Genomic DNA, 16,785 nt, shown 5'->3' with positions numbered 1-16,785 from the left:
GAGACTAATATACACGTGGAAGGTGATTACAGATGAGTCACAGCCGGGGCAGACAGGAAAACACGGTGCGCGTAGAACTAAACGAACTAGACGGGGAAACATGAAGAAATACACAACCTAGACAGTGAACAAAGGCAGAGATGACAACGACATGTGTATTGTTGCTTTATTGTCCTCACATGTATGCCTGTGTGTGTGTGTGTGTGTTGCGGTGTGAGTCATGGCCTGCGTGGGTACAGAACTATTTTCAGCCTGCCCCTATACATTATTATGTCAGCTCTTCGATATAATGTGTGTGTGTGTGTGCTGCTTTGTCAGCATGTCAGCTGGAACTAAGGCTTCAGCAGCAGGCCTGCTCTCCTCATAGCCATGTGATACCGGGGGGGGGTTCAGACAGCGGCCGGCTAGCGGTGCGATCGGGGCGTGGATGCTGCCGGCTGCTGTTTGCCACCGACAATTCGAGGCCAATTAGCCTGTAATGAGAAGCTAATGAGAGGGTGTTTAGCGCTGACAGTAAGTGGGGGCTTCTCAGTGGAGAATGATAGTGTTTTCCTGTGTCGCGCCGTCCCTTGTGGTGTGTGTGTACGCGCGTGTTGGTGTGTCGAACACTAAATGCAGGCAAAGGCTTGTGGGGTTTCCTCATATAGAAGCAGCATGGCTCGATGGCAATTACGCACTTAAGAACAGGGAAGTATTGGAATTTCAAACACTCTCGATGTCCAGGGTGTCTGCGGCTCCTTTAAAAAAGTCTTAAAGGAGTAGTTCACCCAAGAATGAAAATTCGGTCATCATCTACTCACCCTCGTGCCAAATGAAACACAGGTGAAGTTTGTTAGTCCATATAACACACAGGGAGGTTGCCAGCACAACTTGGTAGCAGCCTTCTCCAAACCAACTGAAGTCAATGGGGACCTGTTCTTTAGAGTTCCAAAACAAAAACAGCCAAGCAATCACACTGTGAATAGAAAGACCTATACACCATTATTTGTTGCAAATCAATCAGCTGTAGTTAAGATTTGCACTAAATGATGGTGTAAATATACTGTAGGTCTTTTTGGAACTCTGAAGAACTGGTCCCCACTGACTTCAGTTGTTTTGGAGAAGGCTGCTATGGAGTTGTGCTGGCAACCTCCCTGTGTGTTATATCAGTGGTTCTCAACCTGGGGGTCGGGACCCCTCAGGGGGTCGCGAGATCATTTTGGGGGGGTCGCAAGATGATTTATGGAATAGGAAAAAAGCATATTTCTACTATAAAAACATATTATTATCTCTAATTTTTGCTTCTTTTCTTGTAAAATACTGAACAGTTTTCAGCCTTTCAGCCTCCTCTGATGATAAATCTAATGAAACGGGAAAACGGTCCTTTGGCTGAACTCTGCACACTTGTGACAGGGGTCGCAAGGAGACATGGCTTCATTTTAAGGGGTCATGAGCCAAAAAGGTTGAGAACTGCTGTGTTATATGGACAAACTTCACCTGTGTTTCAACTGGCATGAGGGGGAGGAGATGATGACAGAATTTTCATTTTTGGGTGAACTATTCCTTTAAAATTATTTTACGTTCCAATTATCCAAAGTCAATGCCTTAAAGGTCTTAAATATAGTCGTATATGTTGTATTTGAGTCTTAAATGGTTTCAGAGGTCTTAGAAATGTTGTTTTTTTTCTTGGTGCCTTGCTTTTCCTAGTGGGAAATCTCCCTGGTTGTGTAAACATAAACTCTGCTACCGTTTACTTCAAGCTTATTTTGCGGGGGCAGCAGGTCTTAAATTTGGTTTAAATTGACCTTCAAAAGGTCTTCGAATGCCTTGAAGTCTTAAATTGAAATCTCTGTGTACCTCTCCCCCCCCCACTTCCCCCCCACGCACAAAACTTTCCGGGCACTTTCGAGAGCTTTGTCCTTGCAGGAGCACGCTTGGAAAAAAAAACAAAAACACAAGCATAAGCATAAATTTGCTCCAAGGGGGTTTTTAACATGGCAGCTCTAGCCTGGCGGTAGGGTTTCCTCTCTGGTAGATTTTCCTTGTGAATGGCGTTTGTCACTGATCTGAGCGCTGTTGTATGAGCAAGGGCAGGGGGGGGGCATGTCGTTGTCCTCGAGCCGCTGCGGCCCGCCCCCTCCGACAAGCCTCCCGGGCCAATCGGGAAATGAACCGGTATGGCCAGAGGGAGAAGAGAGAGAGAGAGAGAGAGAGAGAGAGAGAGAGTGTGTGTGTGTGTGTGGTGTGGAACATAGCAGTTAGGCCAGATGCGTGTTTATGGTCGTTCCAAACTCGGATGCCTCCCGGGCCGCTGTGGGATTGTAACACTGGAGAATAACAGCACAGTAAACGCAGAGTCTCTCTCTCTTTCCGCTGTAGTAACACCAGCCGGGGCCACAGGGCTGCTGCAGTCTAATGAGGACTTCCACACGGACAATGCCGTTTCTTCCGGCCATCCGTGTAATAATATGCACCAATACCGATTATTGCATTCTAGGCTTTTCCCTCGAAAACCATTAAATTTTGAATGAGTTGCGTACACCTCGTAGCATAATGTTGACATATATATATTTTTTTTTTTTTGAGGGTGTGATGCCGGGTGTTTATGGGCCCCGGTGCAACCCCCCCCCCCCCCCCCCCCGCAGCTCTGAGTATAGTTCAGTCACACTCCCGCAGTCAACGCAAGACCTTGTCATCGCCTCACATGCCCATGCATTATGGAGTGTTCTGTGCTCTCTATCTCTCTGTCTGCCACACTCATCTCTTCCTGTTGCATAGGTCTTTTTAAGCTGAAGTCCGCCTATTGAAGCCACTCTTCACAGAGATTCCTCCATTCTTTATCTCCCTTTTTTTTTTACCTTTCTGTTTTCTGTCTCTTCTTATCCCTTGTTCTTCCTCAGCCCGTACATAATAATCGAAACCCTTAAAAAATATATGAATATCATAGGGCTGGGCGATATGGCCAAAATCAAATATCACAATATTTTTGACCGAATCCCTCGATATCGATATTGCGACAATATTGTCGGGATGACTATTGGTGCTTTCACAAAATATTTACACAATGAGATTTTTGATAAATAATCATCAGTAATGTGGATATAATGACTAAGTGGGTAAAGGCAAATAATAGAACAGCTAGAACAGTCTGGTAAGTTCAGAAAATGACATCACTTTACTGTAATGCAGCCTTTAAAACCAGGAAAAGACACTTATGCCATATCACGATATTACCATATCCAAAATCTAATACGATATCTAGTCTCATATCATGATATCGATATAATATCGATATATTGCCCAGCCCTAGAATATCATGTACTGCTCCAGTCCTTGGATGCTGTCATGAAGTCCTGAACTGTGCTGTTGTTGTTGAGACTGAGTCACAGAGATGTTGGTTCAATTCTGTGGTAATGGTTGAGTCAGTAGTTTTGTGGTGTTTACCAACTATCCTGTTAAGTGTCTGTCCCTGTCAGTGAGCTTCCAATTTCCTCCACTGTTCCTCTTTGCTGGTGCAGTTTGTGTTTGGCATCGCACCGTTCCTCTGACTCACAAACATTCAACTTAATATGATATGAATGGCCTGTATTCAAGTTCAAGTCCTTTATCATGTGGTGCTTCAGTTATCTTGTCCGCCCCCTGTAGTACGTTCTATGAGTTGATGTATGATGTATGTTTTTTTTTAGCTGGGAATACCGTCAATCCCATACAAGACGTTCAGGGCGTTTGCACTGCAAGCAACTCGGCTGATGTGTCGCTCTATTCTTACCAATTGTGGGCAGAGCGAGAGGCTATGATTGCAACTATGTAGGAATTTCTCCCCGACATGCAGCTACAAGGTTTTGAACAGACAAATCGTGTATTTTTGCTGTTAAGTCGTATCAATGAGTTAAAAGAATAGTTCACCCAAAAATGAAAATTCTGTCATCATCTACTCACCCTCATGCCAAATGAAACACAGGTGAAATGTGTTAGTCCATATAACACACAGGGAGGTTGCCAGCACAACTTGGTAGCAGCCTTCTCCAAAACAACTGAAGTCAATGGGGACCAGTTCTTTAGAGTTCCAAAACAAAAACAGCCAAACAATCACACTGTGAATAGAAAGACCTATACACCATGATTTGTTGCAATTCAGTCAGCTGTAGTTCAGATTTGCACTAAATGATGGTGTAAATATACTGTGGGTCTTTTTGGAACTCTGAAGAACTGGTCCCCACTGACTTCAGTTGTTTTGGTAGAAGGCTGCTATGGAGTTGTGCTGGCAACCCCCCTGTGTGTTATATGGACAAACTTCACCTGTGTTTCAACTGGCAGGGGGGGGAGTAGATGATGACAGAATTTTAATTTTTGGGTGAACTATTCCTTTAACATAGCTAACTGGCAACCGCTAATTAGGCAGCATTACAAAAAAATGAACAGAAAAAACTTCTTGTCCGTTTTGCATTTCCCAGGAACTATAAAACAAAATCTCATCGGAAGGGAAACAAGGAAGCACGCAAATTGGATTGGCTGTCAACTGCCGATGACTGTGAAAAGTTCAGTGGTGGCCAACTTCTGTCAGCCAACAAGCTTGTTGACCTTCCACACATTGGCCGGGTTTCCCTGGTGGCTCAGCTCTAGGAGAAAGAGGGGGCATCCTGGTGGATCATTGGTCTAAGGCGCCAAACACATAAAAGCAAAGTCAAAGGCAAAAAGGCCCCACAAAAACAATGAATAAATAAATGAATGGACTTGACAAGACACTTGGCTTTTTGGTGGACACACATTAGCTGTTGCAGGGATCAAACCTGTGACCATACAAGGTCCCAGGCCCAGGTGGTTGAGGTGGTGAAGTAGTTCAGGTGTCACGCCGGGACATCCTTATTTGCCCCCTCTGCATTGTTATTTGCCCCCTCTGCATCGTTATTTGCCCCCTCTGCTCTCATTGTGATTTGTCTGTTCAAGCATATTCTTCTGCCATATACATATTTCTCTTCTTAATCCTAGAGGTTTTTTAGAGATATGCTGACCCAGTAGAGTGCTGAGTTGGACTATTCTCAGACACACTTTCAAGAAGGGAAGACCTCTAAGCACCCTCCCCCCCACCACCACCCAACTGAAAAGTTGACAATGTGATGACAGTTTAAGGTCAGATGAAAATAGCACTGTGTTGTTTTTGGCAGCTCGCTTTGGTGGATTCCTTTGTTCCCTGAATGGCTGATGAATCGTATTTAAATGCAGGCTTAGATGGTGGTTTGCATTGTTTCAGCTGAGGTGGTTTGGCAGCAGTTATAAAAGCTGAACGTTTTTTTTTTTTTTTCTTCAGGTCAGAAGTTAGACAGAGAAAGAAGTTAGTGTTCTCACAAGAACTGTGTGTGTTTATGTATGTTGGTGAGTATTTGTATATTGGTGTGTGTGTGTTTCAGCAGTGTGTTATTAGCAGCGCTCCCGGACATGTACGCTTTTTCCCGTCCGTCCCTCCATCCACTGCGGTGGAAAGTGCCGAGTCATCAGAATGCAGACCACTGTGGCGCTCCTATCGCCACAACATGGCATTTACCGGATCAGGCTTACTCCCAGTGCCCAGATTGGCACATATTTGTGGCTGCTTACTTCAGAATAGTGTTTTTTTTTTTCTGAAAGAGAGAACAAAATCTGAACACAGTGGCTATCTGGCTCTTAGCTCTAAAACCATATCGGTTTTACCTCTGAAGACACTACATGCTTTTGAAACACAGAGTAGCAGTTCTCCTGTATTTCAGGAAAAAGGGTTATGATAGGGTCATTGTGCGGCAGCCTGTTATTCTGTCCTCTGCAGGGGTAGTTGTGTGTTTTCTTTGGTGTATGTTTTGGTGCTGTTACACTCCTCTTGCTAGCCGTGCAATTATTTTGTTCCTTCCTAAACCACCTCTGGTTTTTCTGAAACTTGCAATTGACTGTCAGTGTCCACAGAGTCCACACAGGGATGATGTCAGCCTTCATTTTGGTTGCCCGGTAACTGTGCACTCTGTCATCCCCCCTCCCCCCTCCCACATCCAATCAATCTCTCTGATCCAATGGATAATTAGTAGCCTGTCAGGCCAGAGAGTTGAAAGGTCAAGTCGTGGATACGTGGCATGGCTTTTGTTGCTGTAAATCCCTCCCCCTGTGGCTAACCTCTCCCTCTCTCTCTCTCTCTCTCTCTCTCTCTCTGTCTCTCTCTTTCTCTCTGTGTTTCAGGATGGAGTAATGATGGAATGGATGTGAATATGGGCCAGTGGGCAGGCGTGCGAGCCCCTCTCCTTGGCCTGGCCCTGCTGCTGTTGCTGCTGCTCTTCCAGCCGCCACCCTGCCGCGGCCAGGACACCCAAGGGCCCCCCCAGAATGGACCTCGCTTCGGTTTCACTCAGGCTGTCTACCACGCCACAGTTTATGAGAACTCAGCGGCGCGCACCTATGCCAACAGTAAAGTTAAAATGGGCATCCACCTGGCCCTGCGCTCCTGGGAGATCCGCTACAGAATCACCTCAGGTGATGATGAAGGATTCTTCAAAGCAGAGGAGTATGTGCTGGGTGACTTCTGCTTCCTACGCATAAGGACTAAAGGTGGCAACGCAGCCATCTTGAACCGAGAGATTCAGGATAATTATGTATTGACGGTGAAAGCCTCCGTCAAGGGTGAGGCCCTCCTTGAAACCTGGGCCAAAGTCAGCATCCAGGTCTTGGATATGAATGACCTCCGACCCTTGTTCTCTCCCACCACTTACTCCGTTACCATAGCGGAGAGCACCCCTCTCAGGACTAGCATAGCACAAGTTACTGCCACCGATGCAGATATTGGCTCCAATGGGGAGTTTTACTACTTCTTTAAGGAGAAAATGGAGCTCTTCACAGTACACCCAACTAGTGGAGTGGTTTCCCTCAGCGGAAAGCTCAACATTGACGAGCAGAACCGATATGACTTAGAAATCCTGGCGGTGGACCGAGGCATGAAGCTCTATGGAAATAATGGGGTCAGCAGCACAGCCAAGCTCTTTGTCCATGTAGAGCGTGTGAATGAGCATGTCCCAGTCATGAGTGTGGTCACCCACATCCCCTCGTGGTTGGATAAAGACCCTGTGTACGCCGTGGTCACTGTGGAGGATCTGGATGAAGGTTTAAATGGAGAAATAGACTCAATGGCCATTGTGGCTGGAGACCCCTCTGAGCAGTTTTACCTAGAAAGATCTGAAGATGGCGAGTTTGCAATAAAGGCGTCTGAATCCGTAGACTGGGAGAGTTACCCTAATGGCTATAACCTCACTCTCCAGGCTAAAGACAGGGGCACCCCGCAAAAGTTCTCTGCTGTCAAGGTTGTCCACCTTATGGTCAAGAAATCACAGACAGTAGATGCTAAGTTTGAACAGGAGTCTTATGAAATTAGCCTGAATGAAATTTCACCCCCAGGCACAATTGTAGAGGCTGTTAAAATCAGTCCAGAGCCTGATGATGCAGAATATATCCTGACTCCTTCAGCAGATTCTGCCTACTTCCAGATGAACACTTTAACAGGTGTAATCTCCACCGCCCGCTGGTTCACCCAGGCGCCCCAGGATGTCTTTAATCTTGAGGTGTTGGAAGTAGATAGTAAGCTCAGAGTTAAAGTCCAGGTCACCATTGAGGATGCCAATGACAACACCCCGACATTTGCTCAATCATCTTATGAGGTTTTTGTCAATGAGAGCGTACCGGTTGGGACCAATGTGCTAACGGTTTCTGCGGTGGATGAGGATAAAGGAGAAAATGGATACATAACCTACAGCGTTTCCAGTCTTCAGCCCCTACCCTTCAAAATCAATCAGTTTTCTGGTATTATCAGCACCACTAAAGAGTTGGACTTTGAATCCTCATCAGAGAGCTTTGTGTTTGTGGTCAGGGCATCTGACTGGGGGTCACCTTACAGGCGAGAAAGTGAAGTCAATGTAACAATCCACCTGGAGAATGTAAATGATAACCAGCCCTTGTTTGAGAAGATAGCATGCCAGGGGGTGGTTTCTAGGGATTTTCCAGTGGATGAAGTGATTACCACAATGTCTGCAATCGATATAGATGAATTAGAGCTAGTAAAATATAAGATACTTTCAGGGAACGAATGGGGGTTCTTCGAGCTCAACCCGGATTCAGGGGTCCTTACACTGCGACGGTCCCTTGCCACTGCCAGTCCAAAGAACGGGGTCTTTAGTCTCAAAATAACTGCCACAGATGGTGAGAACTTTTCAGATCCTATGTTTGTTAACATCTCAATTGTTCATGGGAAATCTCCTCCTAAAAGTTTCAACTGCAAAGAGACCAGGGTAGCCCAAAAGTTAGCTGAAAAGTTACTCAAAAAGTCCAAAGCTAGCACCAAGCCCAAAATCGAGGAAGGCTTTATTGACCTTTTCTCTGTCAATCGACAAACCCCACAGTTTGATAAAGCCTTCCCCACAGATATAGCAGTGCGGGAAGATCTAAAGGTCGGCTCCAGTGTTTTCAAGGTGAATTCCTATGATGGGGACACAGGTTTCAACGGTCAGATTCTGTACTCTATTTCAGACGGAAACACAGACAGCTGTTTTACCATTGACATGGAGACTGGTCTTATCAGTGTCTTCTTGCCCATGGACAGAGAGAAGAGAGATCGGTATCTCCTCAACTTAACTATCTATGACCTTGGCTTGCCACAGAAAGCTGCCTGGCGTTTGCTTACTGTCTACATAGAGGATGCCAATGATAATGCACCACAGTTTTTGCAAGAAGGAGGCTACAGAACTGTCATACCAGAAAACACTGCCATAGGCACAGATGTCATCCAGGTCGAGGCCACTGACAAAGATCTTGGACCTAATGGGGAGATTGTATACTCTGTTTTGACCAGCACCACCCAGTTTGGTATCAACAGCACTAACGGCATAGTGTATGTTGCCGGCCAGCTAGACAGGGAGTTTGTCTCTGCTTTCAACCTGAAGATTGAGGCTCGAGACAAGGCCGAGAAAGGGAACCAGAAGTTCTCTGTGACCTCTTTGAAGATCACATTGGAGGATGTCAACGACTGTCCCCCGCTGTTCATCCCCAGTGTCTACAATGCCAGGGCTCTGGAGGATCTTCCAGTTGGAACTGTTGTGGCCTGGTTGGAAACCCAGGATCCAGATCTGGGGTTGGGAGGCCAGGTCCGGTACTCTCTAGCCAATGACTACAACGGGAAGTTTGAGGTGGACAAGACCAGCGGGGCCATTTGGCTGACCAAGGAGCTGGACTACGAGACCCAGCAGTTCTACAACCTTACTGTGAGGGCTAAGGACAAGGGGAGACCTGTCTCTCTTCTCTCTGTCACCTTTGTGGAGCTGGAGGTGGTGGACGTGAATGAAAACCTTTACGCTCCATACTTCTCCCACTTCGCCTTGACGGGATCAGTTAAAGAGAACGCACGGATCGGAACCACCGTACTCCAAGTCACCGCCCGAGACGATGACGACGGCAGAGATGGAGAAATCCAGTACTCCATTCGTGATGGGAGCGGGCTAGGCCGATTCGCCATTGACGAAGAGACTGGTAAGTTCCCTCTGAACATCTTCTAACGTGTATCATGCTTTTGATTAGTCGTGCTTTATTCTTGGGATTTATGGGCATTTAAAATTGTACATTAGACAGACTGGAAGATGGCACTGTGTGTGCAATTTGTTACGTTTAATGTGCTGTTCATCCTCTTAAGCTGACTAACACTGCCTGATCTGTGTGTGTTTGTGTGTGTGTGTGTGTTTGTGTGTGTGTGTGTGTGTTTAATGGATGTGTGTGTTTAATGGTACTGGACCTTATAAGTCTTGTCTGGACTGTGATGAGAGAGTGAGATTCTCTGGACAGCCTGTCCAGCCGCTGACAAAGAGTCTAATTGTGGATCAGGCTGCTAGGTCTCGGACATGGGGATTCTTAAAAAGGTTTAGAGCTGTGATTTATAAGCTTAGCTTGAGTCTGGAAGATAGCTTCGCTGCCAGATTGAATTACCCCACTGAACTCTTTATTTACATTTAGTCCAGTTGTCATGTCATTTCTGCCTGAGCCTTTATGTCCCCTCCCTTTTCCCTTTAGTCTCTCTGGCTATGGCTTGGAGAGACCTGGAGAGTTTTGATAGGGCCTTTCTGATGTTCCACTTTGAGGTATTCTTCAAATTCCCTGATTCTATTTATTTAAAGAGCTCTGGCTCTGAAGTCCAGTCAGCCAGGCTAGGGAGGGATGGATCGCTTCCTTCCTATTTAATAGGTGGAGGTCAGACAAGAGAGTAGAGGTGGAAAGAGACAAGGGTTATGATTACTATGACCTTAGAATGCTGAGTGATCTGCCTCATGTCACCCCATGAGTTATGGGGATGTGCAGTTTCTACTTGAACTGGGGAAGGTTTAGAGGAGAGCAAAGGACAAAGAGGAAACAACGGTGGATGGGTAGGAGCCTTTAAACAGCATCACCCCCGTTTCTGAGGGCGATGGTAAATTATCTTGACGCCTTCAAATTGCCTTTAGATCCCCAGCAAGCCATGCTCCCCACAGGAGCGATTCCTCATCCCATTCTGGGAATGTGTTGTGGAATGAGAATCAGAGAACAGTGTGAATCCATGTCCTCTTGTTTCCTATACTGCTTAGCTAGAGGGAGGAGCAGGAGAATCCACCTCTAGTCCTTGAAACTCTGCTAGAGACTTTTACCAAGGTCTTTTTGTTTTTGTCATTTCAATTGCCAGGCCGACTTTGCAAATAAGAATTTGTTCGTAATTGACCTGCCTGGTAAATAGGAAAATAATTACAATAAATTAAAGTGGTTCATTTTGTTTGGAGTACGCTAGCAGTCTAGTGTCCTTTTTCTTCTCCTTTGGGGAAAAACTCATTAAACGGCAAGTGCTCCTTTACCAGTAGTGTTTCTTCGCCCTATACCAACATGCTAGTCTTCAAATAATGATGTCAAACAATGTAGTTGATGGATTGTTTGGCAGGTTGCACTCTTGGAATTGCCCGGATTCTTTAAAGATTTGAGCTATTTTACAGGGTGTGGAGAGAAAAATGGAATTCGTCCTGTCAGCTCCACTCAAACTTTAACCAGGGAGGCAAATAATCAACCTCCAAACCACGCTGAAGGTTGCTATGCTCAGATACTTCTCAAACTGATGCTCTGAACTGCTACAGTGCTTACTATAGCAAAAAAGTTTAATTTACACTGGGCTTGCTCTTTCTCACTCGCTAATTGCTCTGAGACCCGACATTCTAGTGCTGAACTGCCAAATAAAGAGGCTGTTTATCCCCCAGCAAGAAAACGTCCTTAGTGGGAAAAATAGTAATCGTTAATAAGTCATAATATGAGTCCTGGTCATTCAGAGCTGCTGGAAAAGGCTTGAAAAAAAACAGCATTGGGCTAGAACTACACATGCTTTTTATCAAATTGTTCCGCAGCCAAAAAGGTCAATTCTGATCCTGGTGGACAGGGGAACGCTGTATTATTACATTTCATACACGCTATAACTTCTTTTCTGAACCCACACCTACGGCCATTATCAATTTCAGAGGTACAGATTGTGTTTTATTCTCTGTGTTGTGGTTTCTCTGGCTGAGCCCAAAGCTTTTTTATTTGATTTCCACGGCTGTTTGGATGTCATTCTGTATACTGCGGCGGGCTGCTGTAATGCGATGTGACAGTCAGCCGGTGGAAAGAAACCACCTGGACGATAGAGAAGGGAGATAACCTGTTGAGGCCCTGGGGTGAGGCAGGGGTCATGAGGTCTGGGTCCGAGGTCATCCATGGGTCAGGATAGCTGTCAGCAGCCAGGTGAAGAGTTTAACTCTCTGGGCGTTTGAGGACATCCAGAGGCTGCAAGTCAGCAATACACCCGCATCTCAATTTAAAATAAAAAAAAAAAAAAAAAAAAAAAAGACAAATTAAAAAGTAGGAAACCTCACACAAGAGCAGCAGCATTACACAATAAAACCAATAAAAATATATATTTTTTTACATGTTAAACACTTTATATATGCAATTACGTTTTGACAGAGACTGATTTACATGATATGCAGGAGACAAAATATGATGTGGAGCAATCTGCAAGCAGCGCAGAACGTTTTGAAATACAGCAACTGTGTACGAACAGTATACACACACACACACACACACACACACACACACACAGTCGTTAACCTGGTGTGCTTGTCCCAAGGTGATGAACAGGAGCAGAGCGGAGGGGAGGATTTATGGCCCTTGTTAGCCGAGCCTTGGCAAGCCTCATAAATCAGCCAGGAGCTGCTGGGAAACACTACAAACACAATTACAACTTAAAGAGCATTATTCTGGCGTGTACCTTTAGTACACACACACACACACACACACACACACACACTGACCTGCTCACTGAGCCGCGTCAATGTTGGACACGAACATGCAAAGCACACAAGACCAGCGTGTTATTTGCATATTTCTTCATTACAGCACTAAATATTCACTCATTTACAGCTCTTTGCGAAACAGCCTTTAAATGTCTTGGCCCTGCGTATTAATTGTGCGTTAGTCCAGCAGATAAAACAGAGCTAGAGGCTGCTGGGAATGGCTGTTCTGTTGGGAAGGACAGATCTAGCTGATCCGAGTCAGTTCAGTTCAAAGATTCTTTGTTGGTGTGAAATACAAAGCAAACACAACAGAGTATAACCATATTGAGTTAGCAGCCTAGTCGCGTTTCAAAATGGACTGAATGCAATTCAAATTCGTGAATGAGCCTTTCACAGGAGTATACATTATTATTATTACCTCCACCAAGGAGGTTATGTTTCCGATGCCTGTTTGTTTGTTTGTTTGTCTGTCAGCAGGATTGCGGAAAAACTACTGGCCCGATTTTCATGACACTTTGTGGAAGGGTGTAGCATGGGCCAAGGAAGAACCCATTAAATTTTTAGAGCGGATCCGGATCCGACTCACGAACAAGCAATAATAGCACAGACCTTGGCGGAGGCCTGCACTCTCTGAGTGCCTTTCTAGTTATTATTATTATTATTATCATGGGTTGCAGTGGAGAGTTTGACACCCTGAAAAAAAGAAAATTCTGGGGGAAACACTGAATACTACATTGAAGGCTTGTAAATGTTTTGGCGTGGAAATGGTTCAATTGGAAGATATTGAATATTGGCACAGAATATCGGCTGTCAGCAGCTTTAAAACAAAATGTCAGCATCTCTATTGGCCTCCAAAAACCCAAATCGGATGAACTGTAGTTACTACACAGATCCTCTCTCTGGATCCACCTGGTTTGGCCAAGGGCTGAAAAGGCTCTTCATTTGGTGTGTGTGTGTGTGTGTGTGTGCGTGTGTGTGTGTGTTAGCATGTTTGCTTGTTCGATTTCCAAGTGTGTTGTGTTGTGTGTGAGTGTAGGCGTTTTTTTCTTTCTTTCTTATGTTTCCCAACCTAAAATAATGAGGGTGTGGGCGGCTTAATGCCACAGAGAGGATACCGTGCCTGTTGTCGATGCTGTGTGTGTGTGTGTGTGTGTGTGTGTGTGTGTGTGTGTTCATATAGATGTATTGCTGTAGTAGGTCTATACTTGCTGTAACTGGATAGGCTTAACATCAGACACCCATGTTCACCCCCCCTCCCCCCTCCCTCCACACACACTTACCTTGGAAGCCTAACCTTTTCCCTGTCGTTCTCCCTCCCACTCCGTTCAGCAGGAAGCTCTTCACATCAAGACTCTTAATCACAGTGTCACTTATCCCTGGGAACCGCTGTGTTTGGAGGAGAGAGAGAAAGAAAGAGGAGGAGGAGGAGGAGGTGAAGAGGAGAATTCATGGCTCCCAATTCTACAGCGATTAATTTTTAATGGGCGGGAGTAACCCCTCGTCTTTGTTTCCCAACAAAACCAGCTTTGTGGAGAGGCTTGAATGTGCAGCAGTGATTAAACGGCAAGGCAAATAGACACCGGGGAACACACACACACACACACACACACACACACACACACACACATATACAGGAAGGCAACGGTTAGTTAACATCAGTTAATCCATCTAAACCCAGTCTACCCGCCTCTTTAGGCTGACATATATCTTCATGAGGTAAATTCAAAGAATACAGCTTAGTTAGAAACAGGCTGATAAGTAAGATAAGTTATAGGAAGATAGGAGATAGGGCACTACAGGCGAATAGGAAAAAATCCCTTTGTCCTATCAGAATGAAAAGAGTACTATCACTCAACATAATGTATGCTAAAGTGTTAGCATGGAGCCTGCTATCACTCAACGTAGTGTATGCTAAAGTGTTAGCATGGAGCTAGCTATCACTCAACATAGTGTATGCTAAAGTGTTAGCATGGAGCCTGCTATCACTCAACATAGGATATGCTAAAGTGTTAGCATGGAGCCTGCTATCACTCAACATAGTGTGCTAAAGTGTTAGCATGGAGCTTGCTATTACTCAACATAGTGTATGCTAAAGTGTTAGCATGGAACCTACTATCACTCAACATAGTGTATGCTAAAGTGCTAGCATGGAGCCTGCTATCACTCAACATAGTGTATGCTAAAGTGTTAGCATGGAACTTGCTATCACTCAACATAGTGTATGCTAAAGTGTTAGCATGGAACTTGCTATCACTCAACATAGTGTATGCTAAAGTGTTAGCATGGAACCTACTATCACTCAACATAGTGTATGCTAAAGTGTTAGCATGGAGCCTGCTATCACTCAACATGGCATATGCTAAAATGTTAGCCTGCTACCACTCAACTTAGTGTATACTAAAATGTTAGCATGGAGCTTACTATCACTCAACATAGTATATGTTTAATGACCCCATGAAATGATTTTTTTTTTGTACCTTTTAGTGGACCTATTCACCAAGACAGGCCGAAAAAAATGGTAAACAGCTAGTGAACAGCACATTTCTGCTGATGACTCATCCTGCACCAAGGGGCGTGTACAAAAATGTAATCCAATGAAACTTTGATTATTCCTCCCACCCCCCACTCTTGTGTTTCTAGCATGCAAGCTCAGTTCAGCTAGCAACATGGGATGAAGTTGTGTTTTTGGCTGCGCTTCACCCAAAACTCTTTTCCCAGACGGGGCGACAGAGAATATTCCTCCACAACCGAGCGTAGACTGCTGTCCATGTTTGATCTGAACCGCCCACTTCCTCCATATCTCATTAATATTCAAATAAGCCCCTCCCGCTGACACTTCCAGCTCTAGCCAGGTTAGCCATTGTTAGCAATACCAGTTGATAACAACGCATTACGCTGTATTTTGCGCACAAACACCGTAGCAACATGTCCAGAGATAGAAGGTGGACAGTACTGTGTGTAGGACTGATTTAATGAGACACAAATAAGACAGAAATGCTAATAAACAGTATATTACTACAGCTTGAGGCGCGGAGCAGCCATCTTGGATTTTGAGGTTGGGGTTGGCGAGGTTCTTCCGACTTTCCGAGTCGGAAATCCGACTTCAGGGGGGGCGTTCCAGTTGAAATTTCCCGACCGGGAACTCGGAAATTCCGACTTCCCAGTTCAAATGGAACACGCCATAAGTTTCTGTTTCAGTACATGGAAGCAAATCATGCTCTCCATGCCACTTCATGGGGTCGTTAAGTGTTAGCATGGAGCATCAGAGCCAACAATGTACCAGGGACACATGGATGCTTTTGGTGTCTGTGTTCTCATCACTGGGGACAGTCTGCCAAATCTCGCTGTGTCAGTTCAGTTAGTTCACGATGGCTTGGATGTCTTCAGGTTCAGAAACTCCTTCTCCTTCTCCTCCGGTCTCTCCTCGGTCACTCTTTCCATCGGCCGGCCCTCCACTTCCTGTTTCTTCCGGGACCACAGAGCGAGACGTTCGACCGTCAGCGCACACTAATCACACACTGTGCATGTTACACAGAGCCACACTTATTTTATTACCATAATTAGTGGATTAATGGCTGCATTTATCATAATTGCAGGCTTAAGAGAGGGAGCGGCGAGAGTCTTGTAGAGTACTTTGCTAGGGTTGACGTGTCAGCCAGGATATGGATGGAGCCTGTGTGTGTGTGTGTGTGTGTGTGTTCTTGTACTTCTATACTTATAAGGACCACATTTTGGCCAGTACTCTTCTACAAGGGGCTAGTTTAGGATTAGGATTTAGGGGTAGGTTTAAGATTAGAATTTGGTGGTTGGAAGTCAAAAAACCTCCATCTTTCTTGCAGTGGGTGAAGGAAGTTATGTTAAACGTGAAACCTGAGAAGCTGAGGTACACCATGCATGGATCTTGCAAAAACTTTAACCTGGTATGGCGCCCCTTTATGGAGATTGTGGAAAACCTATCGTTTGCATGACCACAGTCATGATTTTATGATGACTTAAAGGTGGTAACAACAGATATGGTACTTACTTACTGGATGTTTTTTTTTTTTTTTTTTTGCTATCTTTGCGATAATAGCTGTACATTATCTCTCTTTCATTTGGGAGGACCTTGTATTTTGGTCCTGTCTTCTCCACATAAGTTTCTTAGGTCCTGTCTCCATCATTTTGTTAATCTGTTTGTTGTTGTTGTATTTGTGCATATCTGCAAATCTGAAAATAAAGTTTATAAAAAAAAATTTAAAAAAAATTAGAATTTGGTTTAGGTTCAGGCAAGGGTTAAGGTTAAGGCTAGTTAGAATTAAGATTAGGACTAAGATTAGGTTAGGGTAAGTGTTATGGGTTAAGAAATGGATGTATTATAGTAACAGAGAATAGTGTGTGTTTGAGTTGTGTTTCTATCATGTCTTCTGTGTGCTGGTGCAGTATTTAGTCCAGAGGGATGTGGATGAAGTCTAAGCTGTTGGCGTCTGAATGGAAA

General features: G+C 44.8%; 1 protein-coding gene across 5 annotated transcripts in view; it reads left to right on the top strand.

Moving 5' to 3' along the window:
- The first annotated feature begins 6,197 nt into the window (after window positions 1–6,197).
- The window catches only part of LOC139657866 (protocadherin Fat 3-like), a 148,297-nt gene continuing 137,709 nt past the window's right edge, over window positions 6,198–16,785 (top strand). For all 5 annotated transcript variants that reach the window (XM_071535817.1, XM_071535818.1, XM_071535815.1 and 2 more), the window contains exon 1: window positions 6,198–9,507. In XM_071535817.1, the coding sequence (XP_071391918.1) occupies window positions 6,198–9,507 (3,310 nt within the window). The remainder of the gene's footprint in view (window positions 9,508–16,785) is intronic.

The sequence above is a fragment of the Centroberyx affinis genome, unplaced genomic scaffold, assembly GCF_046629955.1.
Source record: "Centroberyx affinis isolate AG114_WGS23_722 - 3 ecotype Tasmania unplaced genomic scaffold, CSIRO-AGI_Caff_v1 ptg002772l_1, whole genome shotgun sequence".
Lineage (NCBI taxonomy): Eukaryota > Metazoa > Chordata > Actinopteri > Beryciformes > Berycidae > Centroberyx > Centroberyx affinis.
Note: the sequence above shows the minus strand (reverse complement) of the source record. Positions and strands in the feature narration are given on the sequence as shown.